Source organism: Equus przewalskii, chromosome 25, assembly GCF_037783145.1.
Source record: "Equus przewalskii isolate Varuska chromosome 25, EquPr2, whole genome shotgun sequence".
NCBI lineage: Eukaryota > Metazoa > Chordata > Mammalia > Perissodactyla > Equidae > Equus > Equus przewalskii.
In genome coordinates this window covers 2,933,621-2,961,605 of record NC_091855.1, presented here as the reverse complement: position 1 = coordinate 2,961,605, position 27,985 = coordinate 2,933,621, and the positions used below count along the sequence as shown (strand labels likewise).

Below are 27,985 nucleotides of genomic sequence, written 5' to 3'. Positions count from 1 at the left end.
AATAGCGCAAGGCGAGAACCAATCGCAAGCCTCGTCGACAGGAAGGGGCGGGTCCCTTACCCGGAGGTGTTGCTCCGCAGCAGTCCAATCAGAGGCTGGGTGCGGGAAGTTTGAATTCGGCCGGGGCTCGGCTGTGGGCGGCCCTCCAGACCCCGAGCGTTTCTTTCCTTTTGGTTTGTCTGAGGTTTCACGCTACAGGCTGCCTCAGGTAGGTGGGTGCTGGGAGCTGGAGGGAGGGCGCTGGCTCGCCTCCTTCTAGAAGGTCTGGAAGGGTCTGAGGTGGGCAGCGGCGAGCTGGACGCCGCTCAGGGGAGGCTCCTCTAGGACCAGTTACCTGTCCTTCCCGCAGCCGTGGCTCCGTCCTCCAGAAGAGTAACTAGGTGTTGCCATGATCTGTGTAGCAGTCAGCGTTTCACCACCGGGCCGTGACTGGCCTCTGGGGCGGGACGCTGCTTAGCATCCTTGGCCCCCACATTCACTTCCAGTAGCTGCTCCCAGAGCCGGCGACAACTAAAACCGCCCTGGTTGGGAACCTCTAGGCAAGCAACACTAAGCCATTCTAGACTTTCAGTGTCACATGTTTTTTCCATTTTGTACTTAAAATTTTTTATTTCAGAATGGTCTGAGGTGGGACAGGGGGTGAACCAGAATCTTAATTTTTAAAATAATATGAAAATCTATATAAGTTGGTCTATCTTTCTTTTCCCTGACAGGATGGCTTCATCACATTTTGCCAGTCGACTGAGAAAGGATTTAAGTGTTGATATGATTAGAACTAAAATTGTTCATAGGAAATCTCTGTCTCAGAAAGCAAACAGACATAAGGAATATGAACAAAATAGACGCTTTGGTTTGAAAGATGTCAACATTCCAACCTTGGAACGTAGAAATCTTGAATTAGAGGACACGTCTCAAGAGCTTATTCCAGAAGAGATGAGTGTCAAGCCAAGTAAGTAAAGAGCTGTTGTGATTTTAAATGCTTTTTTTTTTTTTTGAGGAAGATTAGCCCTGAGCTAACATCTGCTGCCAGTCTCCCTCTTTTTTGCTGAGGAAGACTGGCCCTGAGCTAATATCCGTGCCCATCTTCCTCTACTTTATATGTGGGACACCTACCACAGCATGGCTTGCCAAGCAGTGCCATGTGCGCACCCAGGATCCGAACCAGCGAACCCCAGGCCGCCGAAGTGGAATGTGTGCACTTAACCGCTGTGCCACCAGGCCAACCCCATTAAGTGCTTTGAAGAGGGAATAAAAGTTGGTTTAAGACCTGGGGTTAAGAAACCTTGACCAGGGGCCAGCCCCAGGTTCATGGGCTTGGATCCTGGGCACAGACCTACACACCGCTCATCAAGCCATGTTGTGGCAACATCCCACAAACAAAATAGAGGAAAATGGCACAGACGTTAGCTCAGGGCCAAACTTCCTCACCAAAAAAACAAAAAAGAAACATTACCCAGAAGAATTTGAAATACTATTCTAAATAACTTGGTGTTTTCTACAACTAATTGCTCTCTATTTGAGGTAAAGGCTGTGAAGTTTCCTAGCTAGGCTAAAGCCATTCACCTATGGAGTATCATAACACTGTATTATCTATATTGCCGGATAGGAATACTAAAGTTCTCACTTCTGGAGTGTGAATAAGATGAGTGTTGACAAGATAAATGGATAAGGGACATTAAAATAGAAGTTTTGTAGAGAAATGAGATGTCAAGTTGTTTAAATGTTCACTGCTTCAATTTTGTCATTTTCCAGGACCAGTGAAATATGCAGCATTTACAACACATTCAACATATTCAAGCTTAATTGATTCTGTAAAAGAGAGGGTTGGTCTAAAATATTTCTTCCAGATTTATCACTTTTGTGATTCTAAAGGAAAGTGAGAGAGAAGAATTGGACAGAAGTGTTGTGGGGTTGTTTTTGTTTTTGAGATGACATGATCAGTGCATGTTTGAAGGTCAAAGGAAATGGGTTGGTAGTGAAGGGGAGAAAGTAAAGAATAACATCTCTTAGGAGTTGGGAGGAAATGAAAACTGGGCCATAGAATGATATAGGGTGACTTTTAAAGGAAGAGCTAGACATTTTTTGCAGGAGTTGACATTGCCGCCTACGTCAGCTCCTTGGTTCTACTCTAGCCCTCTCAAATACTCCGTTCCTTGACCAAAATCTCTCGAAGGAAAGTCTAACTCTGTCAGTATGCTGTTAAAATATCCTTTATTTTGCATTTGCGAAGGTCTAGAGGTGGCAGTAGGCCTGGCATGTTCCAGAGAAGCAAGTAGGTGAGCGTGGCTAGAGAAGAACGAACAATGGGGACAGTGCCCGTAGAGCCCCGAGGGCCTTCTTTACAGGGAGACGAGCTTTTACTCTGAGTGAAATGAGAAGCCATTATTGGATTCGTGTGTTTATAATCTGATTTATGTTTTAAAGCATCACTTATGGATTGTAGGGTGACAAGCATGGCCTCTGGGAGACCAGCTAGGAGATAATTGCAATAATTTAGCTCATGGTTGATCACAGTGGGAACGGCAACCCTGGGTGGTTGCATTCTGGATTTATTTTGAAGTTTGAACCAATAGGATTTCCTAATGGAGTGGATGTGGGTTGATAAAGAAAAGTCAGGATGGGTCTAAGGGTTTGGGCCTGAGCAACTAAAAAAATGGAGTGGCCATTTACTAAATTGTAAAAGACAGAGGAACAGTTTTTTGGGGGGCAGTAAAATTAAGAGTTCAGTTTTGGATGCGTTAAATTTGAGGTGCCTATTAGACATATAAGAAGAGGTGTTGCAAAGGCAGTTGGATATACAAGATGGATTCATGGGAGACATCCGAGCTGGAGATGTAAATTCTGGGGTTGTCACCTTATACATGGTGTTTGAAGCTATAAAACCACATGTGATTACCCAGAGTTTTGCTATGGAAAAAGGAGAGAAGAGGGGTGAGCACTCTAACATTTAGAGGGTGAGGACATGAGGGGAAACTAGCAAAGAACTGAGGTGCAATGTAAAGTAAGAGGACAACCGGCAGAGTGTGGTGTCTTAGAAACCAAGTGAAACAAGCATATCATGGAGGACAGACTGATTATGCCAGTGCTGCCTGTTAGGTCAAGTCACGTTAGAAGTGAGAATTTGGCCTTCACTGTGGGGGTCGCTGGTGATCTTAATGAATACTTTTGGTGGAGCCAAGTTCAGGGTGTGAAAGGCAGATTGGAATGGGTTCCAGAGAGAATGGCAGCACCACCTAGGACATCTTCTTGCCCCAAAAGTTGAGCTTGAGTCTAATCAAACCCTTAGGTATTTTCAATTTATAGAAAATATGAGGGCTAGAGGAATGAGTACAAAGCATGAGAAAGGAAACAGGCAAATGTAGAGTGCAGGAGATTCTGTAGGACAACTGAATAGCTTTTGTCAACAAGATGATGGCCTGGAAAAAAGGGTGAGGCAGAGGATCTGTTTCAGATGAAGAGACTTACAAGACACTCAGATACAATACATGGATCTCACTTGATTCCTGACTTGAACGAACTAATGGTTTAAAACAAATAAAGACCTGTCTGAAGCAAACGAGGTCTAAATCTGGTCCCCGTAGTAGATGATAATACGGAATTACTGCTAATTTTTTTTTTTTTTGAGGAAGATTAGCCCTGAGCTAACTGTTGTCAATCCTCCTCTTTTTGCTGAGGAAGGCTGGCCCTGAGCTAACATCCGTGCCCATCTTCCTCTACTTTATATGTGGGACGCCCACCACAGCATGATGTGCCAAACAGTGCCATGTCCGCACCCAGGATTCAAACCAGCAAACCCCGGGCCACCGAAGCAGAATGTGCAAACTTAACCGCTGTGCCACTGGGCCAGCCCAACTGCTAATTTTTTTAAGTGTGGTATGGTATTGTGGTTATGAAAGGAAATGCCTTTATTTTTAGAGGTGCATACTGAAATATTTATGGATAAAATTTTGTGAGTAGAATTTATTTTCAAATACTTCAGGGGAATAAAAGCAAGTGCAGCAAAATGTGGAAAATTGTTGACTCTGAGTGATAGGTATATGGGGAGTTCATTATATTCCATTTGTGTGTGTATTTGAAATTTTTCATAATTTTATAAAAAGTGAGCGGGGACAAATGGAGAACCGGAAATAGGGATATGAGTAACTCTGGTGGAGAATTTTGCCTTAAGTGGGAATAGAGAAATGAGGCTTGTGGCTAGATGAGGATGTGGGTTGGGAGGAATTCCTGCATGTTTATAACTTTCTGGTGGCAAGACCCTAGTATAAAGAGAGAAATAGGTGAGTGATAGGGTAAATTGCTGGAAGAATGTCCTTGAGTAGGTGAGAAGGCATAGAGTCTGGAGCTAGGTGGAGGAGTTGGCCTTATGTAGGAGCACCCTCAGCCGATCTAAAGGCAAAGTCTTTAGGCCCAGATGCCCAGGTGGGAGCTTTGAACACAGATGGGAGGGGGCTGTTTCGGTTTTGAGGAGAGGATAATGTGTAAAATAATAATCCTGGAGAATGAGAGAGTGATGAAATAGGGAAATGTAGGGTCCAACTGAGGTTTGTAGTCATAGAGAGGAAGAGATGGGGCAGCATGCCTTGTGTGTTTTTCTAGCCACATTCACTTGAGCATTGCAGGTGGGAAGGAAGCAGAGAGTGGCCTTTAATTGGAGTTGGAATTTTGCCAGGGTACAACACATTAAGAGAGGAGTCAGAAAGTTGAAGTAGTAATGATGATGATGAATCATGGAATCTAAACTGGATAAGAAGAAACCTGAGAACATGAGGGAGGTGAGAGACAGTAAAAAGATGAATGTAGGTCAGCAGAGGGTAGGTCCTGGTGGGGCCAAATGGTTCAGGGATGCCTCTGAAGCTTGACTGAGGCTGGAGGAGCCGTTTCCAAGATGACTCACTCTCATGACTGGCAAGTCAATGCTGGCTTTTGGCAGGAGGCCTTAGTTCTTCGTCATGTGGCGTCTCCATAGGGCTGCTTGAGTCTCCTTAAGGCTCCACATGGCCACTGACTTCCCCAGCACAAGTGATCCGAGAGAGAGCAGGGCCAAGCTACACTGTCTTTAATGACCCAGTCTTGGACGCCACACTCCATCATTCCCACACTTTTCTTGGTGACACATCTCAGCCCCATTCCATGTGGAGGGGACAACACAAGGGCGTGATTACCAGGAGGTGAGAATTGTTGGAGGTCAGCTTGGAGGTGGGTGATCATAGAAGTTAGTTAATTTAAAAGTGAAGTAAGGCATGCCTACTACATGGCAAGCAGTTAATAAATATGTGAACAAGAGAAGGCAAAAGGAAGAGAAATTTTAAAAGAATAGGATTGAAATGACTTGTGGTTAGAGTGCTAAGGAATTCTTAAGAAGTTACTGAAAGCATTTCTTAGCAGCAGTTGAAGTTAGACAATGGTATTTTAGACATTTGGATAACTTTTTATCTGAAATGTTTTATATACTGTTTTTTCCCCCTGCTTAGGGTCAGTGAAATCTGTTCTAAGTGATCAACGAAGACAAATGCTCCAGAAATACCAGGAGGAAAAGCAACTTAAAAAATTGAAAGAGCAGAGAGAGAAAGCTCAGCAAGGAGTATTTAAAGTGGGTCTTTATAGACCTGATAAGCCTTGTTTTCTTTCAGCAAGAACAGAATACCACCCAAAAAAGGTAAATTTAGTATCCTAACTTGATATACAGCAATAGTTCCTAACAGGAGTTTTCTTAAAGAGATTACACTTGATCTTAGCCAAAAGGCCCAGAAGTGATTCTTTGAGAGTTTGAATGACTAAAATAACCCTTTCCCTGTAGCCCTTTATTCACTTAGCTAGTTGGCAGGAGCCGGGAATGACATCCTAATAGTTCAGAAGATGGAGATCAGGTCTCTCGGTGCAGCCATAGGTAGGTTGACACGGGATAAAACCAGCAAAGCAGTTAGAGCCGGGCTGGACGGTGACGGCCGTGCGAAGGATCTGGCGTCCATCCTGTCGGATGCGGAGAGTCAAGAGAGGCTTATACACGAGCTTGTACCGTGATCAGATGAATAATTCGGGAAGATTACCCTGGCCTGGAAGATCGTAGTCTGGAAGGGGAAGAACTTATAGGTAGGAAGACTGTAGTGAGACTGTCGTGCTAGAGTAGGTGAGACAAGATAAGGGGACTGGGGCAGTGGGCTTAAAGGAAGAAATAGGTGTGAGACATCTCAGGAGAGAAATTGACGGGGACCAAGCAGATGGCGAGGGGTGAAGGAAATTGAGGAGTCGGAGATAAGATGATTCTGAAGACAAATTAGTTTGAGCAACCATATAAATTGTGCTGCTGCTGAAAGAGGTGTGGAAGGCAGGAAAAGGAACATGCCTAAGTGGGTGCGTATTAATAATGCTTTTTCTTCTTTTGTTTAAGCTCATTTGGGCCATCTGGATAAGAGGCAGTTGGGAATAAAAATTTGAAAATCAGGATGGAGATCCATGCTGAGATGTGAATTTAGGGTATGATGTTGGGAGTATGGATGGGGGTTTCAGCTGTAGGGCTAAATGAGACCACTCCAGTAAAGACACATACATTGTGAAAGAGTGATGTCTAGAGAGCACCTTCAGGTGGGCAGAAGTCAGGTACCAGTGATAGGTCAGAGTGGCAGGAGAGCTAAAACAGGACAGAAGCTGGAGGAGGGGTGATCTAAAGAAGAGAATGATCCATGAGTCAAGAGGGATGAAGTGTGAACACAGGCAGCTGGATTTGTAAATTAGGTAGTCACTGGTGATTTGCTCTTTTCAAGATAGTCTCTTTTTGGCTGTGTATTCATTCCTGATTTAAATAAGAATTAAACAACGTAAAAGCTCAAGATATTGCCTGTTTTTCTTTGGTTCAGGAATCTCATTGATTTATTTGACAGACCTTTGATTACTCTGTGTGTGACTTAGGATAACGTGGAAGTGACCAAAATTAGTAGAATGTAGCTCAAGGTGGAAAGATACAGAAAAATATGGCGTGTATGTGTTAGACGAGGGCGAGATTGTTTCTGTTTGGAGGAACATCAGAGAAGACCTCTTGGAAGGGGCTGAACTTAATCTGGCTTCTCAAGAGTATGTAAGGCACCAGTCATTGGTCTAAACTGTAAACAGCGATTTACAAAGTGTTATATGTAGGGGGAAAAGACACACATCGTTGTGTTAAATAATAAGATTCACCAATAGCCATTTTTTATTCTACTTAGACAATAGCCATCACTGAATATTGTTCACTTGGTGCCTCGTTTCTTCAGCACAAGATCTTCCCTGAGATTTGGAGAAGCAAATGGCTCCTAATCTAGAGGAGAAGTCTGATTGTCCTTCTTCAGGAATTTTAGAGTTGATAAATATCTTATCACTTTTAATCAGTCCTTCTCGCTGGATTTCTTCCATGCTTTGTGATCAGGTCTCCATTTTCTTATTGACAGAGGACAACTGCATAATCATTGGATTTGAAGGCAAACTGTCAAAGCTAGGAAAGTAAGCTGTGCAGTATCTTTTCATAAACAGGAAAGAAGTGATCCTAATAATCTAGTCTCTTCATCGACCCCTTCCAAATATTTCCAGTTAATCATATTATCAAGGATTCTCATGCCTGGAAAATATAGTGTGAAATTTCTTCTTTCTCCTCACTGAGAAATATGAGTAAGTTTTGAAGCTTTTAAGCATAATTTTTTTTTTTTTTGAGGAAGATTAGCCCTGAGCTAACATCTGATGCCATGCCCCCTCTTTTTGCTGAGGAAGACTGGCCCTGAGCTAACATCCGTGCCCATCTTCCTCTACTTTATATGTGGGATGCCTACCATAGCATGGCTTGCCAAGCGGTGCCATGTCTGCACCCAGATCCGAACCAGTGAACCCTGGGCCGCCAAAGCAGAACATACAAACTTAACCACTGCGCCACGGGGCTGGCCCCTTAAGCATAATTTAAATCAAGCCAGAACCAGAAAAAATAGTAATTTAAGTTAGCAAGTATCTTTTTGCCATAAATGATTAAGGGTTGAATGATTAAGGGTAAAATTTAACTTTGAAATGGAAACTTTATTTCATAATGAGACATGGAAGTAAATTTTGCCAGTTAATTTTTTTTTTTTAAGATTTTATTTTTCCTTTTTCTCCCCAAAGCCCCCTGGTACATAGTTGTGTATTTTTAGTTGTGGGTCCTTCTAGTTGTGGCATGTGGGATGCCGCCTCAGCATGGCTTGATGGTGGTGCCATGTCCACACCCAGGATTCGAGCTGGCGAAACCCTGGGCCACCGAAGCAGAGCACGTGAACTTAACCACTCGGCCACGGGGCCGGCCCCTAATTTTTTTTTTTAAACTTTATCTTCTTTTGACTGTTTTAAGATTGTTCCATCTTGTATAGATTACAAGGTCAAAGGCCAAAGCCCAAACGGAGCTGACTAGGGTATAGTTGATAGTTAGTAGATAATCGTTACTAAAAAGACAAATTGTACTTTTTTCTCAGAGTAAGTAAATTCATTCTAAATCTAATATCAACTTCAAGCATAGTGATTATCTAACTAGAGGTAACAGTACCAAAATCCCTGTTATTGGTATGGTAACATGGAGCAGTTTTAGCTAGATGCTAAGGAAAAACTCACTTAAAATTTTCATCGCCAAACATCCCATATGAGATCTATGCCAACTCTGTGTGTCACTCTCTTTGTTTGTTTACTGGGCTCTATTGTGCATCCGTGTCACTATAAAATGCAGATAGGGATATAAAGCACGTAGGGTGGGGTGATAAACTTATGGGTCTTCAGAACACCATTATGGACAAAGTTAATAGGACGATTACTAAAATAAAGTGAATCGGGCAAGGAGGGAAATAATATGTCTCTGTATCAGGTGAGAAGGCTCCGTTTCATGTATTCAATAAATTTTGAGTCACTACCATGTTCCTCTAGGCTCTAGGATATAGTAATGAATAAAGCAAAATTCCCTGTTTTCATGGAGCTTACATGTGAGATAAGCAATAAAAAGAAAAATAAATAGTATGCGATGGTCATAAGTATTATGGGGGAAATAAAAAAAAGAGAGAAGGCAGATGGGGAGTACTGAAGCTGGTGCAGGGTGGACGTCTGATGGGGCCTCGCTGAGAGGGTGGCGTTTTGAATGAAGTCTTCAAGGAAGTGGGAGAGTGAACTGTGGGAAGTGTTTTCTGTCCAGGAGAAGACTTTTCCAGGCAAAATTCAAAAGTTTTGAAGTGAAAACATGCTGGTATGTTTAAGGACTCTCGGAAGATTATAGTTAGCTGTTTTTAATAACGTAGGCTATTAGCGTTTTCCAAATTCTAGGATTGTAAAAAAGCTTGTAAGGAAATTTATATCATGGAAAACTTTTTTCATCATTTTATTTGGGGTGGTGGATTTTTTGCTGGATCATTTACAATAGTCAGATTTCAGATGAGGCGTCAAAATGCAGATTAAAAATGTGGTAGTTTGATTCTTTAAGCAATTAAATCACGTAGCACTTAATCTTTTAAATAGATTGGTAATGGGAGTGATGTTCGAGCAACCCGATCTGGTCAAAGACAAACTTCTGAAAAGAAAGTGGCCAATGAGAAAACAGGTAGGAGTATTAGCAATTATTATAAGCTCTGATGTTGCCACAACAATGCTTTAGTAATTACCGAAAGCATTTAATTTGATTGTTCCCACAGCAGGGCAGCCTGCAATGCCCACGTGCACGAGAACCACTCGATCGATGACTCAAAGAGCGAAGCAGACCGCGGGAGCAGGCGCCGCCGGTGCAGCCTCCGCCCCTGCGCCCCGCCCGTGCAGCCTCCGTCCGTGCAGCCTCTGCCCGTGCAGCCTCCGCCGCGCCGGCCACGCGAGCTGCGCGTGGTGAGAACTGTTCCTTCATCAGTGGCTGAAGTAGAATGTTCTGGTCCCTGAGGTTTTTCGTGTTCAGTTTTTAAAGTCATCGTGTACTTGTTTGAGTAGGCGAGGAGGAAACGGGAGATTCCAGGTCCCGAAGACAGGTTCAGTGCCCCACCATCCACTTAGCACACAGTGGGCGCTCAAGTGGTGAAGTATCTGCATCGGTGTAGGCAGCGCTTCAAAGTGAAGATTAATGGCCCCAGTAAATTACAGCCCGTTCGTTTGGTGGAATACAGTGTACCGTTTAAGAACGATCCTGTGAAAGACACTTCATGAGGTTCAGGATATATTAAATGGGCAAAGAAAACAGGTCAAATTCTGAACAGTATGATCACAATTCTAAAATATGTATGTGAATATGTGAACATAGGAGAAAACTGGAAAAGCACACCCTGAAGTGTCAGCAGTGATGATCTCTGAGTAATGTAATCGTGGGTGATTTTTTTGGATTGTTGTTTTTGTGCTTTTCTTCTCCTAATTTTCTACAGTAAGTACATATTTGATATTCAGAGGCAAAAGGTAAAATACATTAACACCTTTTGATTTGAAAACAGCCTATACTTTGGCAAGAAATTTCATCTGTGTTTATCCTATTTTAGAATGTCACTTTTAATCATAAAATCCTTTAAGACATACATTCCTATTGTTGCCTTTTTTCCTTTCCCAAATTACCTAGTACTTTTAATGTGGTATTTTCTATCTAGTCAAAATGGATCTCTTATTCATTTTTATTTTAGATAATGAAACAGAAAGAAAAGTACCCAATCAAGGAAGGCCTGCCAAAAAGATAGAAAGAAAACCTGGCAAGGTAGAGTATAAACATCGTTTTATTTCTAGATGCTTTGAAAATCTCATTGCGATTTTCATGAAGCTGAAATTAAGCTGACAGAACTGCTTCAAGAGGTTAACCTCCACGTGTGTGAAAACCTCTTGAAGCACAGGGAAGCATCAAGAGGGTTTACTGTTATGGTTTGTGAGGTGTCTCATCTTCAAAACCTCATAGGTAGAGAATGTGTAGTTTGGTTAACAGAAGAGAGAAAATAAAAACACAGCTGACGGAAACCTTCATGTGAGAATCAACTAGGAGATGGGGTGCAGTGGGTGAAATACATCAACTCTGGATTCAGCTAGCCCTGATTTGCATATTGTCTTGCTTCCAATTGGCTATGTAATCTTGGGGAAATTATGTGTTTGTTCTCCCAACTGTAACATGTAATATCTACATAGAGTCGTGTTAAGAATTAAATCACCTGACGTTTCTAATAGCATCTAGCGTAGTGCCTGGTAGAGTCTTCAAAAAGAGCCACCATTTCGAGGCTCCAATCCCTTGATTTATAATCCATGCTACAATTCCTTAGCCTTAAAAAAAAAGTTATGCCAAAGTGTAAGAAACCTGGCTAGATTCTTACTAAAAATCAGACATAGATCCTCCAAGGAAGGCAGTACAGGGTGATCTTCACAGGCAAACAGCTGGGCCTCACAGCTCCTCCCTCGAGATTGGTTTTCTCCTTAAGGATCATCGCTAGTGTCTACCTTTGCAACCACACAGGCCTCAGGGACAGTGTCACCCTTAAACTCTCGTCCAGGGAGAAATACTCTGCTTTCAATTCATATCTCATTAAAACTCAGAAACGTAGAAACCTCTAAAAATTATGTTTAAATGGGTGGGTTAAATGGGCGAAGGTGGTCACAAGGTACAAACTTCCATTTACAAAATAAGTAACTAGAGAATGTAATGTACTGCATGGTGACTACAGTTAATAATATTGTATATTTGTTGCTAAGAGAGTAGATCTTAAAAGTTCTGATCACAAGAAAAAAAATTTGTAACTGTGCATGGTGATGGATGTTAACTAGACTTACAGTGGTGATCATTGCACGATATACAAATATTGAATCATTATGTTGTATACCTGAAACTAATATAATGTTGTATGCCAATTATATTACAGTAAAAAAAATACCAAATAACAAATTGACTTGGGAAAGAAAATATGCGTCACATTTTTTATTTTCTTTTTTTGGTTAGGTAGATTGGCCCTGAGCTAACATGTGTTGCCAATATTTCTCTTTTTGCTTGAGGAAGATTGTCCCTGAGCTGACGTCTGTGCCAGTCTTCCTTTATTTTGCATTGGATGCCACTACAGCGTGGCTTGACAAGCGATGTGTTGGTCCACGCCTGGGATTTGAACCTGTGAACCCGGCGATCCCAAAGTGGAGCATGCAAACTTAATCACTATGCCAGCGGGTGGGCCGTGCTTCACATTTTTTGTTTTCTCCTGCTTCACATTTTTTTATGGTTAATCTTACTATGTCATGTTGAAAAATATTTTTGCTCATTTGATAAAGTTATTCATAAAAATCCAAGGTTATTTAAAAAAAGGATTTAGTCCTTGACAATACTAGTCATCCAATAAACATTGGATTTCTGATTCTCAAACCACTGTACTTATCAACATAATTTAAGTAAAAAGATAGGTATTTGTTAAGTGAGTAAATTTTTCCACCTCAATTTTCTATTTTTTTTTAATTTGTTGTAATACCTAAAACCTATTATTTAGTTTTTTTAAATAAGGTTCTCTCTCTTTCTGGACCATAGCAATGGTTTATGTAGCTGGTCTTCTGACTCCATGTATACATTTAATTGTATTTGTTTTTGTCTCTTAAATTATGTGCATGGGACATGTCTCTTAACTTGACATTTTCGGGCCTAAAAAATTGGTCGAATATATCCCCAGAAGAGAGATTCTCACTCTATTCTGTTTATTCGCATCCAGGTCGTTTCTTTCAAAGTTGACAGTGAAGAAAATACTTTGGAGTCACAAACCATTGTGACAAATGGAATGGATCCAGATGGAGTCTTATCAAAAATGGAAAAGTTACCTAAGACGAATCCTGCAGCAGTGAAAGGGAGGCCATCCTTCGCACCAGTAGATTTCGTATTTCGGCCTCCAGATGGTCTGAAGAGCTACGAGATAACACCTAGGACTCCCACAAGCACCGCTGCCTGGACGCCCACTTACAGCTGCAGCTCTTTAAACACGGAAGTGTAAGAATGAGATGTTATTAATGAATTCCTTGCTGAGATGGATAACGAATGCCTTTCTTAGATTTGTCCTGTGCTTTGTAAGTTATTTACTTAGTAAACTATGTTCATTATAAATCATGAAAATTTGACCTTTCCAAAAAGTTCTTCAGAAGGCTACCATAATGTATTTGACAGATTTGATATTTTCTGTGCATTGCTATTATTTTCATGATTCAATTTGCTTTTTTTTTGCTTTTAATAAGTGACTTTATTATAAGACTTAGAATTAAATTTTTAGAAAGAAGAAATTGCTATACTGTAGCTCACACATGGTTTGGATTTTTTTGTTTATTTGTGGTTTTTTTACCAAGTATTACTTTATAAAAACTATCTCTAGGGGCCAGCCCGGTGGCGCAGCGGTTAAGTGCACACATTCCACTTCTTGGTGGCCTGGGGTTTGCTGGTGCGGACATGGCACCGCTTGGCAAAAGCCATGCTGTGGTAGGCGTCCCACTTACAAAGTAGAGGAAGATGGGCATGGATGTTAGCTCAGGGCCAGTCTTCCTCAGCAAAAGGAGGAGGATTGGCAGTAGTTAGCTCAGGGCTAATCTTCCTCAAAAAAAAAAAAGAAAAGAAATGGCAAGGTTGCTTTCCAAAGACTGGCTGGTGGCAGATTGACTAAGAACTGCTCAGCCACATCCGAGACTCCTAAGTGCATATGTCCGGTTGAGAGGTCTTTGCATCTGTGGATCTCATCGCAGGGAGTAAAGATGGGCCTTCCCGCTGGAGGTGTTTACGGTTTTCCCTCCAGATTAGGCACATTTTAAAAAACAGAAACATATTTCTATTTTATCCCATGTTTTTAAAAAACAACATAATTTTGAAATCCTTCAATGAGCTATATGGGGTTCATGTTTCGTGAAGTGTATTTTTGCTCTTGTTTAGTGATAAGGCTCCAGAAGCAACAAAAGAAACTTTGGCACAGAAATGTAAACCTTCAGCACATCAAGAGTGCGATGGATGGCGCCGTCCTTTGAGTTCCCTGGCAGTCGGGAGCACAGGTGTGGCGTTTTCATGAACTTTTCACTCGCTTCTCTGGGTTATGATTTATCAGAGATTGTTCAGAGCCCTTTTCACCATATGGCTCACCATGTAGCTCAGGGTGTGATCTCAGGGTCAGCGGAGATGGAAAAGCATGGGGAGGGCTATCTGATGACAGAGCTGGAATGAGGACTGCAGACTGAGAGGGGGACCGAAATGTAAATTTGAAGAGATGAAGAACATTGGAGACGCTTTAGAAGGAGATCTGATGAATGAAATCATTGAGGCAGAAATGAAATTTTAAATTTCAATGTTGAGAAAATTGAAGGATTTAAGAAATTTGTCTTGTGGGGGATGTCATTTTAGGAGTTGCTGCTTTGAAATGTATATGTAATGTTTTCTTTAATCTATAGATCGTGTCTTAAATAAAAATGAAACTACTACTGAAAATTTACATGGCCTTCCAATAAAAGAAGTCCCATCACTTGAAATAAATGAGGATCAGACATCTCAGCCACGACATGTGCTGTATTTCAGGTCTGTGCGTGTGTTCCCAGTGTAAGCATTGGGTATTAATGTCCAGACAGTTAAAGCCAAGATCAAACTATTTTAACCTTAATATAAGACATAGATGAATTAGGAGGAAACTGACTTTGGGTGATTTTTTATTTAACTTTTAAATTAAAATTTGTTTTTCAATGGCTAGTATAGTATATTCATGTGGTTCCTAATTTAGAATGTAAAAAAAGGTACAAGTGAGAAGTCTTTTTCCCAACTCTGCTCCCAAACCCACAGTTCAAACCTTCCACAGAGGCAAGTGTTATTCATTTCTTGTGAATACTTCCAGAGATAGATAACGTATATGTAGATAAACATATGTTTTTCTTTTTTTATGTAAACAGTAGCATACTGTTCTGTTTTCGTTTGTAAGAGATTCCATTTTAGTCCTTTAAGAACTCTCTCATGCTGTTTTGTGTGTGTTTTAATGGCCATATGGTATCCAATTGTATGGATACACCACGATTTACTTAATAGGCCCCTGTTGCTGGTTGTTTCCATTGAGTTCAGTGTAGTAGTATTACTGTCAAGCCTGCAAAGAACAAGCTTGGATGCTTTTCAATCCTCTCCTGTGCAAATATATAAAGACCCCAATTTACATTCCCTCCAGTAAAGTATGGGAGTTCCTATTTTCTCATACCTTTTTTTTTCAAGCAAAAAAACTAAGTTAATGTTTATTTTATAAAAGAAGGATAGAGGGAGATGGTTGGAGGCTCCTTGGCCCACTAAATCATGAGATAGGATTATGTTCCTCCAACTATGAAGACTGAAAATTAACATCCTGTTTGGGAACCTAAATGCCATGTCACCTGAATGGCTTGGTCACAGATCAGAGGACTGCATCTGGAGAAAGGCCCCAATGCTCCATATCACACGGGAAATGATTACATACTATGTTCTGCAGTGAATGTAGCAAGAAAATTCTCACACCTTTTCCAATGCAGTACTAACAATTTTTTTGAGCTTTGCCAATCAAATGGAGGCGATATTATCTTGTTATAGTTTTAGTACTCATTTGTTGTATTATGAATGAGTATCTTTTTATATGATTGAGAGCCACTTCAACTGTTTTTAGAACATAAGGTTTTATGATTGCAATGGATTTTAGAGATGAGCTACTCCACTGTGTTGTTGGCCTGAGACGTTGAAATAATAAGCAATTTACAACTGAGACGTTGAAATAATAATCAATTTACCCAACTAAATAACGTTGGATCTAAGCCAGGTCTCCTTTTTCATTAATTAAGTTGTTCTCTGTTATGCCCTTAGATATAAACAGCTAAATTTTTCTGCTGAGAAACAAAGACTGTCCTCAGTTTCTCCTGCTAAGATACTTTTTATAAAGAAACTTTAAATTTACCTTGGGCCTGGGTTTCTCAACTGGCACTACTGACACTTCAGATTGGATAATTCTTGTTGTGGGGCCGTCCTCTGCATTGCAGGATATTTTGTAACATCCCAGGCCAGTAGCACTCCTCGGGTTTGTGACAATCAAAGATGCTCTTGGGGCTGGCCCAGTGGCACAGCGGTTAAGTGTGCACATTCCACTTTGGCGGCCCGAGGTTCGCCGGTTCGGATCCCAGGTGCAGACATGGCACTGCTTGGCACGCCATGCTGTGGTAGGCATCCCATATATAAAGTAGAGGAAGATGGGCACGGACGTTAGCTCAGGGCCAATCTTCCTCAGCAAAAAGAGGAGGATTGGTGGCGGTTAGCTCAGGGCTAATCTTCCTCAAAAAAAAAAAGAAAAAAAGATACTCTAGACATTGCCAGATGTCACCTGGGGGGCAAAATTGACCCGTGTTGAGAACCACTGCCCTGGGACAAGCAAAGCCTACTAATTAGAATCTGTGAGGCCCTAACACTGTAATTCCAGACTTACAGAGTTTAGCTTCAACTTACTCTTGGCAGTTGGGTTGGTCTTAGTTCCATGGGCAATACCAGAACTAAAAATGGAACTCAGGCATGTCTGGTTCTTTCTCTTCAGCCTCTGAAAAATAAGAACAGAAAGAACTAGAAATATTAGCTGAAAAGTGGCTCTTGGCGTTAATCGTCCACATAAGTTTTAGGTGTAGAAGGATGGACATATATAGGCTATCAACTTGTATTTATGAATTTTAGTATATCACAGCTCGTAAAATAATGAAGCATCAACTCTGGAAAATTACTATTGTATAAATGTCATATTGCTAATATTTAGCTATTAGTATGAGAAACATTTGTAAAATTGAAACATATGTCGTAATTTTAGAAAGATTCTCCAGTCAGAAACTGAAAAACTAACCTCACACTGCCTTGAGTGGGAAAGGAAGCTTGAATTGGACGTTCCAGATGAAGGTGAGGGAACATTTATATCTTTTATGTCTTACCTTTGTTTATTTTAATATGTTTACATTTATCTGAAACATAAAAATCTAGTGTTGTCCAACTTTATAGTTTTGTTATTCAAAATAGCAAGAATTTTTCGTATCTCAACATATGTTTGCTAATATCTCTGTGCTAAAATGGTACATGGCTTAAAAGATGTAAGTAATTAGAATATTAACTATCATTCCTGAGAGTTAAACGCTTGCCTATTAGATTTTTTTATGACTTTTTGAGTGACATCCATATCTAGTATTGTTTAATTATGCAAAAATATTTTCTGAATGAAAATTACCTAAATAAATATGGAACAGATTTTCTGAAAAGTTCCTTAATCTTATTTGGGGAAGCTGAAAAAATCATTTGTGTCTGTGTGAAGTCCTTAGATGCTGATGTACAGTGAGCTGTTTGAGGTTGAATTCTTATAAAACTCAAGGTGAGCAGAATGCTGTTTACTATGTAGCAACATATATGAGAATGAATGTTGCTACGTTTTAGCGGGAACAGAAGCAGACAGTCAATGCTCAGTATTTGTATGACAAAGTTTTGTAGTAGATGTTTTTTTGTTTTGCTTTAAGGTAAGAGTTTGATTGTGGAAGCCCCAGGATATTTGGGGTGAGGCCGTCCTATCAGCTGGCTGACTTGCGATCAGGGTCCCGTTCTGTTCTCTAACTTTTAAAAGTCTCATGTTTCCTTTAGCCAAAGATCTTATTCGCCTCGCAGTTGGTCAAACAAGACTCCTGATGAAAGAAAGGTTCAAACAGTTTGAAGAACTGGTGGACGATTGTGAATATAAACGAGGCGAAAAGGATACCACCTGTGCAGACCTGGATGGCTTTTGGGACATGGTTAGCCTTCAGGTATGTGGCCAGGATTTGGAATGGATTAACTTTCGAGTCTCATGTTTTTGGAAGTGATTTGCATTCCCTAATGAGTAATGATGATCAGCATCTTTTCATGTGCTTGTTAGACATTCATGTGTCTTCTTCGGTGAAATATCTGTTCAAATCTTGTTGCCCATTTTTTAATTGGGTTTGTCTTTTTATTATCGAGTTGTAAGTGTTCTTTGTATATTCTGGATACAAGTCCTTTATCAGAAATATTTGCAAATATTTCCTCCCAGTTTGTGGCTTGTTCTTTAATTTTCTTAATGGTATCTTTTGAAATGCAGATGTTTTTAATTTTGATGAAGTTCAGTTTATCAATTTTTTTATGTTGTGATTTTGGCATTATTTCCAAGAACTCTTTTTGCCTAACCATAGGTCACAAAGATTTTATCTTATGTTTTCTTTTAAAAGTTTTATCTCTTTCACTTAGGTCTGTGAACATTTGGAGTTCAGTTTTTTAAAAAATTAAGTTGTGATTAATTTTTTTTTTTTTCTAGGAAAGATTTGCCCTGAGCGAATCTGTTGCCAATCTTCCTCTCTTTTTTTTTTCTCCCCAAAGCCCCACTACATAGTTGTGTATTCTAGTTGTAAGTCCTACTAGTTCTTCTGTGTGAGCTGCCACAGCATAGCTACTGCCAGACAAGTGATGTGGTTCCACAACCGGGAACCGAACCTGGGCTGCTGAAGCAGAGCATACCGAACTTTGACCACTAGGTTATCAGGGCTGGCTCCGGAGTTCATTTTTGTGTGTGGCGTGGGAAAGAGTCTAAATTCATATTTTTTCTTGTGGATATCCACTTTTCCCAGTACTGTTTGTTGAAAAGACTATCTTTTCTTCATTGAATTGCATTGGCACTTTTGTTGAAAATCAGTTGGTCATTTAAATTTCTTTGAGAGAGCAAGATTGAGAGGACCTACGTGTGTAAATGCATAGTAAGGAGACTCAAAGTATATTTACCCAACTGTTGACAGTGGTTACCACTTTGAGGAGATTGGAAATACCAGAAGGATGGGGATCACACATTCCCATCCTGCTAGTATGTATATTATTTGAGTCCTTTATTTTTTTATTTTTTAAGATTTTTTTTTTTGTATTTTTTTCCTTTTTCTCCCCAAAGCCCCCCAGTACATAGTTGTATATTCTTCGTTGTGGGTCCTTCTAGTTGTGGCATGTGGGATGCTGCCTCAGCGTGGTTTGATGAGCAGTGCCATGTCCGCACCCAGGATTCGAACCAACAAAACACTGGGCCGCCTGCAGCAGAGCGCACAAACTTAACCACTCGGCCACGGGGCCAGCCCCTATTTGAGTCCTTTAAAATGAGATTGTGTCAGGGTCAGCCCAGTGGTATAGTGGTTAAACATGGCACATTCCACTTCATTGGCCCAGGGTTTGTGGGTTCCAATCCCAGGCATGGACCTACACCACTCATCAAGCCATGCTGTGGCGGTGACCCACATACAAAATAGGGGAAGACTGGCACAAATGTTAGCTCAGGGCCAGTCTTCCTCAAGCAAAAAAAGAAGAGGATTGGTAACTTATGTTAGCTCAGGGCCGATCTCCTTGCCAAAAAAATAAAAATAAAAATAAAATGAGATTGTGTCAAGAGAAAGAGAAGGCAAGCTACAGACTGGGGGAAAATTTTGCAAAAGACCTATCTGATAAAGGGCTGTTTTCTAAAATATACAAAGAACTCTTAAAACTCAACAATAATACAACAAACAACCTGATTAAAAAATGGGCAAAAGACCTGAACAGAGAGACACTTTATCAAAGAAGACAGATGGATGGCAAGTAAGTGTATGAAAAGATAAGATGCTCAACATCATATGCCCTTGGGGAATTGCCAGTTAAAACTACAATCAGACACCAGTACACACTTATTAGAATGGCAAAGATCCAAACCGCTGACAGCACCGGATGCTGGTGAGGATGTGGAGCAACAGGAGCGCTCATTCATCGCTGGTGGGGGTGCAAAATGGAGCAGCCACTTTGGAAGACAGTTTGGCAGTTTCTTACAAAACTAAACAGTGTTAACCATACGATCCTGCAATCTCGCTCCTTGGTGTTTACCCAAATGAGTTGAAAACCTGTGTCCATACAAAAATGTGTGCACAGATGTTAATAGCAGCTTTATTCATAATTGCCAAGACTTGGAAGCAACGAATATGCTCCTCAGTAGGAGAAGGGATACATAAACTGTAAAAAAACAAAAACAAAAATAGGGAGAGAGATTGTGTTCACATTGTACAGTTTAGGATATCTCTCCTACCATTTTAGTCATCAAAATAATTTAGGAGAGTTATTCACATATGGCATTCTTTATGTAGATTTTTGAGGTTTATAACACCAAAAATAACAGTGAACAATTTTACCATAAGAATTTTTTATTTGAATACTAAATTGAGAATGATTTAGTCTAATTTTATGTCACCAGTCCAAGTCTTTTTCAAATTTTTTGAAGCTTCAGTTCATCAGTTTGTAAATTTAATTTGGTTAGCATTAATCTGATAAACTTGTGCTTTACTTATTAATAGGTACGGGATGTAAACCAAAAATTCAACAATCTGACCAAACTGGAGGAGTGTGAATGGCAAAACAATAATAATACAAGCAAAAAAGTCTTTCAGGTAAATTTGTGGATTTCTAATATAGACTGTTTTACTTTAATGAATTTAAGCTTTAGAAACATTTGGCTTCAGATTTTTCATCATTTCACAAAATGTGTCTTCTATTACTTATAATGTCCTGATTGTCTTTGAAGAAAGAGTAAGGAAAGGTCAACACAAAATTCAGGATGGTCATTTCTGGGGGGCAGGTGGGGGCTGAGATTGGATTTGGTCCCCCTGAGAGCTTCTGAGTTGCTAAATAGTGGTATGTACCTGTGTGTTTTATTCTTTAAACTGTACCTATACATTGTTTTGTAGTAATAATAGCAGTGGTACATAATTTATATAATGCTTAGTATGTGCCAAATATGCTTCCCAGGCCCTCACACACATTGACTCAGTTAATCCTCACAACAGCCCTGTGAGGTGGGTGCCGTTATCCTGGGTGGGGAATCTGAGGCCCAGGAAGACTCGACCATGTGCCCAAGGTGGAGCTGGATTTCTCACTCCAGAACCCATGTTCTTAACCCACGGGCTGTGCCGTCTCTCTGCTTCATATACTCTTGTGTGTGATATATTTCAAAGTGAAAGAACTTTTTAAGGAGAAAAGGGGAACAATGACTCTTAGAATCTCTCTCTTCTTCCCAAATTTTATCATGTAAAATTTCCTATTTTCTCTGTAAAATTGGCTTTGTTGACATGATAGATTCCATTCTTATCTATTTGTAGCAGTTTTTTTCCTAGAAATATTTTAACTCCAAGTTTTTAGTTCAGATTGCTACTTCTCAAACCACCTTGGAGCACTGCCACTTTTTCTTTAGATTTTAGAGAAATGTGTGTGGTTGTAAAATGAAGTTTCTAATCTGGTACTTTATTATGCTGTGTAATCCAAAGAAAAACTCTGTTTTGAATCCTATCTTAGGAGTTTAAGATGTTAGAGTATTAAAAGATTATTGTAGGATTATTTTACTAATGAAGTCTCCTTATTTTACTAATGAAGTAATGTCTTAGAAAGACATTAGTAATCTCTTACTAATGACAAAGGCCCTGAGGACAGTCACGAGATTGACTGAATGAATTTCAAGTCTATTAAACAGGAAGGATGCTTGAACATTTGGACCTCCTGTGGGCATTTCTTATGGAGTGCTTAGTCCTGGGAACAGAACACCATCAGTGACACTGATATGGCTGTGTCACTATAGGGTTCTATTGGAACCTTGTAATTCTGCCCCTTACCACCAGGTGTCTCTCTCCTACCTTATTTTATAGGCCACTGTTAAGATTACTGAACAAGTAAAATCAAACTAATCTTTTATCTGTACTTTGAAACCATTCCCTCAGACCTCTTATTCATTGACCTCTCATTCCATCAGTTAGCCTTGTTCTCGCTTTTCCATGAGTTTGTAGACATGTTGAAGGGTCTTGTCTTTGTTTACATTCAATAACAGCTAACCCTGTGATGTCTGCTTGCCCCTCCAGTTATCTGTGCCCCGTTGCTGTCTTTCTCCCCAACCCCGGCCAAGCCTCCTGAGGAAGTTGTCTAGACTGTCTTTACTATTTTGATTCCCAGTTACCTCTCCAGCTCACTGCAGTTCAGCCTCACCCCTCTCTATACCCCTAGAACAGTTGTCACCAAGGTTATTGATCCACCTGTTGCTGGAATTATTAGGCACTTAAGAATTATAAAATCTAACCCCTCTGCAGCATTAAACACAGTCTACTTGCTCTTTCATGAAATTACTTCCTGCTGATTTTCCTCCTACCTCTGTGCCCATTCTTTTTTTTCTTTCTTTCTTTCTTTTTGTTGAAGAAGATTGGCCCGAGCTAACATCTGTTGCCAATTTTTTTTCCTATTTTTTTTCTCCCAAAGCCCCAGCTTTGGGGCTGTTGTATATCCTAGTTGTATATCCTAGTTGAAAGTCATTGTAGTTCTATGTGGGATGTTGCCTCAGCATGGCTTGATGAGCGGTGTGTAGGCATGCACCCAGGGTCCAAATCAGTGAACCCCAGGCCACCAAAGCAGAGCGCACTAACTTAACCACTCAGCCACAGGGCTAGCCCCTCTGTGCCTATTCTTTAGTCTTATTTGCAAGTTTCTGTTTTCTATTTATCCCTTCAATTTTTTGTGATGTTCAGACTTCCTACCTCAACTCTCCTCTCTCCTTCCGTATTCTTCCTGTGCAATCTTACCTACCCTGTGAAGATTCCCAAATCTGTATTTCAAACCACACTTTTTGCTAAGCTCTAGGTCTGTATATCCTGACTCAGTATACCTTAAAATCAATATATCCCCAACTGAAGCCATCTCCACACACCCTGGTGTGCCCCTGTCTCAGAATGGCATTACCATCCCACCAGGTGTCCAAGATAGAAGCCTGGGCATCTCCTTTGTTTCTTTGCTTTCTCTATTTCTCCATCTCCACCCCACACATCCAGTATGCTAAGTCCTCTCCACTCTACCTCTTAAATAGCTCTTCGCTTTTCCCACTTTTTCCTCAGTTTAACCACCTTCGTCTTTTCCCAGGACCATTGCAGTAGTGTCCTGCCTAATTGGCTGTAACCCTCCAGTCCCTTCTCCAGGCTGTAGCCAGAGTGACCTTTCTAAAACACAGGTCCAATGATGTTAATCTCCTGATGAACACTCATCAGGAGTCGCTGCTCCTTTGTCCTCTGTGTAATGCGGCTCCTTACGTGCCAGCGACGTTATGATCCAGCTGGGGCTCCTCTCTTGCTTTAGGCTTTCCTTCACTTCTGGTTTAGTACACATGCTGTTCTCTCTCGGGGCCCTTCCCTCACCCCGTCTCTTAGCCTGGCTAGCTGTGATTTCAGCTTGGGTGCTGCTTCCTGTAAGCCTTTCTTGGTGCCTCTGAAGGATGTTTGGGTGTTATTCCCGTATGCTCTTACAGCCCTCTGATTTCTCTCCAGCATGCCATTTATCTTTATCTGCCTAACTCTTCACTGTGAAGCACGAACTCCCTGAGGGCATGAACTTTGTCCTTTACCTTTGACCCCAGCATGTTTAGCACATACTAGGAACTTGATAAGTATGGGACGAATGTGTGAAATATTTTAGGTATGCTTTATTTACTTTTCTTGTAAAATGATAATGAGTTGCTTTAGTAAATGTCATAATTTCTCTTTATAGAAAAAAGTTGTTTCGGGTTTAGCAAGTAAACCAAAACAGGACGATGCTGGGAGAATTGCAGCCAGAAGTCGCCTTGCTGCTGTGAAGAAGGCGGTGAGAGAGAGGATGCAGCGGGGAGAGCAGGCTGGGGCCGCGGGCTCTGCGGTGCCGAAGGAAGTTGATCAAATAGTGTTTGACGCTGGATTTTTTAGAATTGAAAGTCCCGTTAAATCGTTCTCAGGTTAGTTTTTCTGCTGAGACTACTAAGTATTTGGGTTGGATGGGAGCTTGTACAGGAGGTGAAAAAGTTTTCACAGGAAGCGATATAAGCTGTCTGTTGTTTCCGGAAAATAGACCACATCCTCACCCCCAAACACTTGCAGATTTCGTTTGATGGATGGGATTAGATTACCTGAAGTGACATATCTCCTGGAGTTGCATTTCTGTGTTTGCTAAGTGACTTCACTTCCGTTATTAGCCCCTAACCCCACGGTCCTGGGAGGAAGGTCACAGGTCCCAAGAGGGAAGGGAGATTATGAGCATGAGGAGTGAGGTGATTTTCTTCAGGTTGGTGCCAGGCTGGATGAGAATTTCAGCAGCAAAGGAAGCTTAGGCACCAAAACATCACACTTCTCTGGCTGTGCTTAAAAATGACGCTTATGGAAGGTGGGTTTGGTTTTATTTTCATTTGTATCAAAACTTTTGCCCAGATATTCTTGAAACACAGTAAATGTGCTAATTTCAAAATATTCCAATGAAACCAGCTAAGGTAGACCCCAGATGAAGTAAGACCTATTAAAAATCAACAACAGGGGCTGGGCCTTCCTGGTGGCATAGTGGCCGGGCTTGTGCACTATGCTTCGGTGGCCCAGGGTTTGCCAGTTTGAATCCTGGGCACAGACCTACACACTGTTCATCAAGCCATGCTATAGCAGCATCCCATATACCAAATGGAGGACGATTGCCACAGAGGTTGGCTCAGTGGCAATCTTCCTCACCAAAAAAAAAAAAAAAAAAAATCAACAGCAGATACTAATCCATGTTGGATATAAGTAGCATTTTACATTAGACCTAACTATTTGGGATCCTTCATTGTTTGTGAAGACTCAGAATTAGAGAAATTCCCTGAAGTTTTTTTAGTTCTCCTCCGTTGAAAAGGACATCCTCAAACCTTTCTTCAAAATGACCAATTTTTCTTCCCTAATGACTCCTCCTACCTACTTTGTTGCGATTGTCATGTGTTAGGAAAGGGCTCTTGTGTTTTTGTTATAATGGGGTGCGTGATAGTTTTGCTGCCTCTCTTCTGCTGCTCTGGGGTGCTCTTCTGGCTGGGGCCTAAGGCAAAATAAACATCACCTTGGCCAGACATTTCATGTTCTCCAGCTGTGTTCCTCATTGAGCATCTTTTCGGTACCTTTAATATTACAAGCATGAGATTTGTTTGTAGGAGACTCTTTATACTGAAATTAAGGATGAAACTTTTACTAAGACATTTAACTACGTTTAAAAAATGTTATGGGGGCCATCTGGTGGTGCAGCAGTTAAGTTCGCATGTTCTGCTTCGGCGGCCCAGGGTTTGCCAGTTCAAGTCCTGGGTGCAGACCTACGCACCGCTTGTCAAGCCATGCTGTAGCAGGCATCCCACATATAAAGTAGAGGAAGATGGGCATGGATGTTAGCTCAGGGCCAGGCTTCCTCAGCAAAAAGAGGAGGATTGGCAGCAGATGTTAGCTCAGCACTGATCTTCCTCAAGAAAAAAAAAGTTGTACCATAAGATGACCTACATTTTTGTCCTAGCATTTGAAATATGGAAGTTTTCGTATCTTTCAAAGCTTTGTCCATTTCTAACAACCCTTGGCTGTAAGAATATTCCTCTTTTTTTTTTTTTTTTAATTTTTTATTTTTCCTTCTTCTCCCCAAAGACCCCCAGTACATAGTTGCATATTCTAGTTGTAGGTCCTTCCAGCTGTGCCATGTGGGACGCCGCCTCAGCGTGGCCTGATGAGCGGTGCCATGTCCGCACCCAGGATCTGAACTGGTGAAACCCTGGGCTGCCTAAGCGGAGCGCACAAACCCAACCACTGGGCGGCCCCAGAGAATATTCTTTAAAAAATTAAAAATTATTCTTTTTTTTTCAGCAGTATTTGATAATAAAAATCTCATGACTGAATGCCATCTTCTTGATTCAGTAAGTTTCCCAACTTAATCTGAAAAGTTTCTTTATATTCTAGATTTGTTTTGTAAAGTGAATGTTACTCAGCTTTTAATTGAAGTACAGCTTAAAATTTGCATCTTGTTATTGTTTTTTTACTCTGAAATCTATTTGTTATTCATTTTTATCAAAATGGGAACAAAATTTCATGTTTACATACTTTAAAATATAGTATGTTTTAGTATTACACTCTGAAGATGTATTTCCTTATGTGACTTATATGTCAAATGTGCTGTGACGAGTTGGTTGAGTACTTGAATATCTAACGTGGCCTGGGTTATGCAGGTGTTTCTAAGTGATGCAGGAAAGTGTAAGGCAAGGTTTCCGTCCATCTGAAGCATGCGCTTGGGGACACGATGTCTAGCCTAGCTTCATTTGTCATTGGCTGTTTTCGTTCTAATTTGCTTAGATTACTCTATTTATGTTTTATTTTATTCGGAAGCCCCCAGCCTTTACTTTTGGTGACCTCTTGCCTCTAACTCCAGCTCCAGCATTAGCCCTCTGGGCGGGCTTCCTGTAGACGCTCTCATCACTCCCGTGTTGCCTCATGTCCAGGCACAGATGCACACGTTTAATGTCTTATGAGGAGAGTGATATGAATGTTGTGTTCCTAAAGCATGTCGTAAGTTCAGGGCTCCATTTCCCACCCTGGGCCCGTCTCCACCAGAGCATCTGCCTCGTGTTCAGGGCCGCTGGCACGGGCACGATGCAGCAGTGCTCTCTTGCCCACTGCGGGTTTGCTGCCCTGGTTTTCTGCCCTTCCGCATGGTTCTAGCTCAGCGACCTGGGGTAGACCTTCGCCAGGTGATTTTAATGTGTAGCCCGGCTGACAACTCCAGTGTACAGCCTTACCTTGAAATTTTCCAGGGCAATTGCTAAAATGGCTCAGGGAATGGCCTTGGTTTGCTGATCTTTGATTTCCGGATATAAACAATTCATTACGGCAAGTATAGGATCAAACAGCAGCAGCTGTTGTTAACCTCATGAAGCCTGGCCAATGCTTGGCTTCCTGAAGCCACCAGCTCCTTCAGGACCTCTGTTATCTTGGCTTTCATTGGCTCTCAAAGATGCCTTCTTGGTGTTCAAGCTTCTGGGTGGCTGGGTGTCTCCGGGGCAGAAGGAAGTGTGTTACTGTGACCCACACTCTGGTCCTTCTTGGTTCCAGCTGCTTTTAATCGCGGGCTGAGACCAGAGGGTCAGGCATTTCAGCATAAGGCCCATTTACAGAAACCTGACTTCTTCTTGTTCCTAGATCTGAACTCAGAATGATAGGTTCTGATAATATATGATCTTATAAGTAAATCCTGAAGCTAATGAATCATAGTATTCTGTTTTTCATATATTAGTAATATGATTACAAGTACTTCACAGTTATCTATACATTATCTTGCTGATAAATTTTAGTACCTAATAATTTACTCTCCCTGTGAATTCTTTTCTACTTCTGTATATATTAAAATTTTGATTTTTTGATATATTCTTGTTGGTCCCCCGGTCCATTTCACACCCACATTATGACTTGCTCCATGGCATCATTTGAGCCTGAACCAGGGCTTGAGGGGGAACAGAGGAAAGGATCCCACAGGATCCCACTAGTAAACGGCGTATTGAGTGCGGCTCTGTGGGTTAGGATTTGTGGACTCCACAGAAGAGGCTTAAGATGTGGCCTCAGTTTTATTCATCCTGCATGTGCTGCTGAGTCCATTTACATGCTAATCGCCTTTTCAATGAAAAAAGCTATAGTTTTAAAATTATATCTGCTGGAAAGTAGCATAATCATTATGTTAATAATTTTATTATGTACAAAATGTTATTTATGTTATTAATCCACTATTAGCTTGCAATGTTGCAGACTAAGTTGGTGAAACTCGAGCGTTACTTTAGTGACTTCTCTGACTTTGTTCTCTAGCCACGCCTGGGGTGCAGCGAACCCTTCACGCAGGTGGAGAGGAGACGACAGGAGCACGCCAGACACGCTTCCTTTGGTGGGGACTTAATTGCCTTTTCACCTCGCACGCCTCCTAGTGGAAATCAACCAGAAGAGCTATGAATTAGAAAAAGCAAAACATTTCTCTTCATATCCTCCATGCTGTAGTGTATTCTTCAAATATTGAAAAGTTAAAGAATATGGATTTGTGTTCAATTCTATTTAATTCACTTATATAATGTCATGTAATGTCTTAATATTCATTGTTCACCAAAGTGTGTTTTAGATATGATACTGTTTCTCAAGGGAAGTGGGGATATTTTGTACTTTATGCAGAATAAAAAATGCACTGTGCCTA

General features: G+C 40.9%; 1 protein-coding gene across 1 annotated transcript; it reads left to right on the top strand.

Annotated features, from left to right (window-relative positions):
- Window positions 1–64: 64 nt before the first annotated feature.
- DLGAP5 (DLG associated protein 5) lies at window positions 65–27,985 on the top strand. Its single transcript, XM_008536772.2, is given in 16 exon segments — window positions 65–208; window positions 714–949; window positions 5,472–5,656; window positions 9,487–9,568; window positions 9,660–9,774; window positions 9,776–9,843; window positions 10,617–10,687; window positions 12,657–12,928; window positions 13,853–13,968; window positions 14,362–14,485; window positions 16,758–16,843; window positions 17,570–17,730; window positions 20,293–20,385; window positions 23,510–23,729; window positions 25,627–25,676; window positions 27,610–27,985. Coding segments are annotated over 15 exon segments (2,019 nt in total). The 5' UTR covers window positions 65–208; window position 714; the 3' UTR covers window positions 27,751–27,985.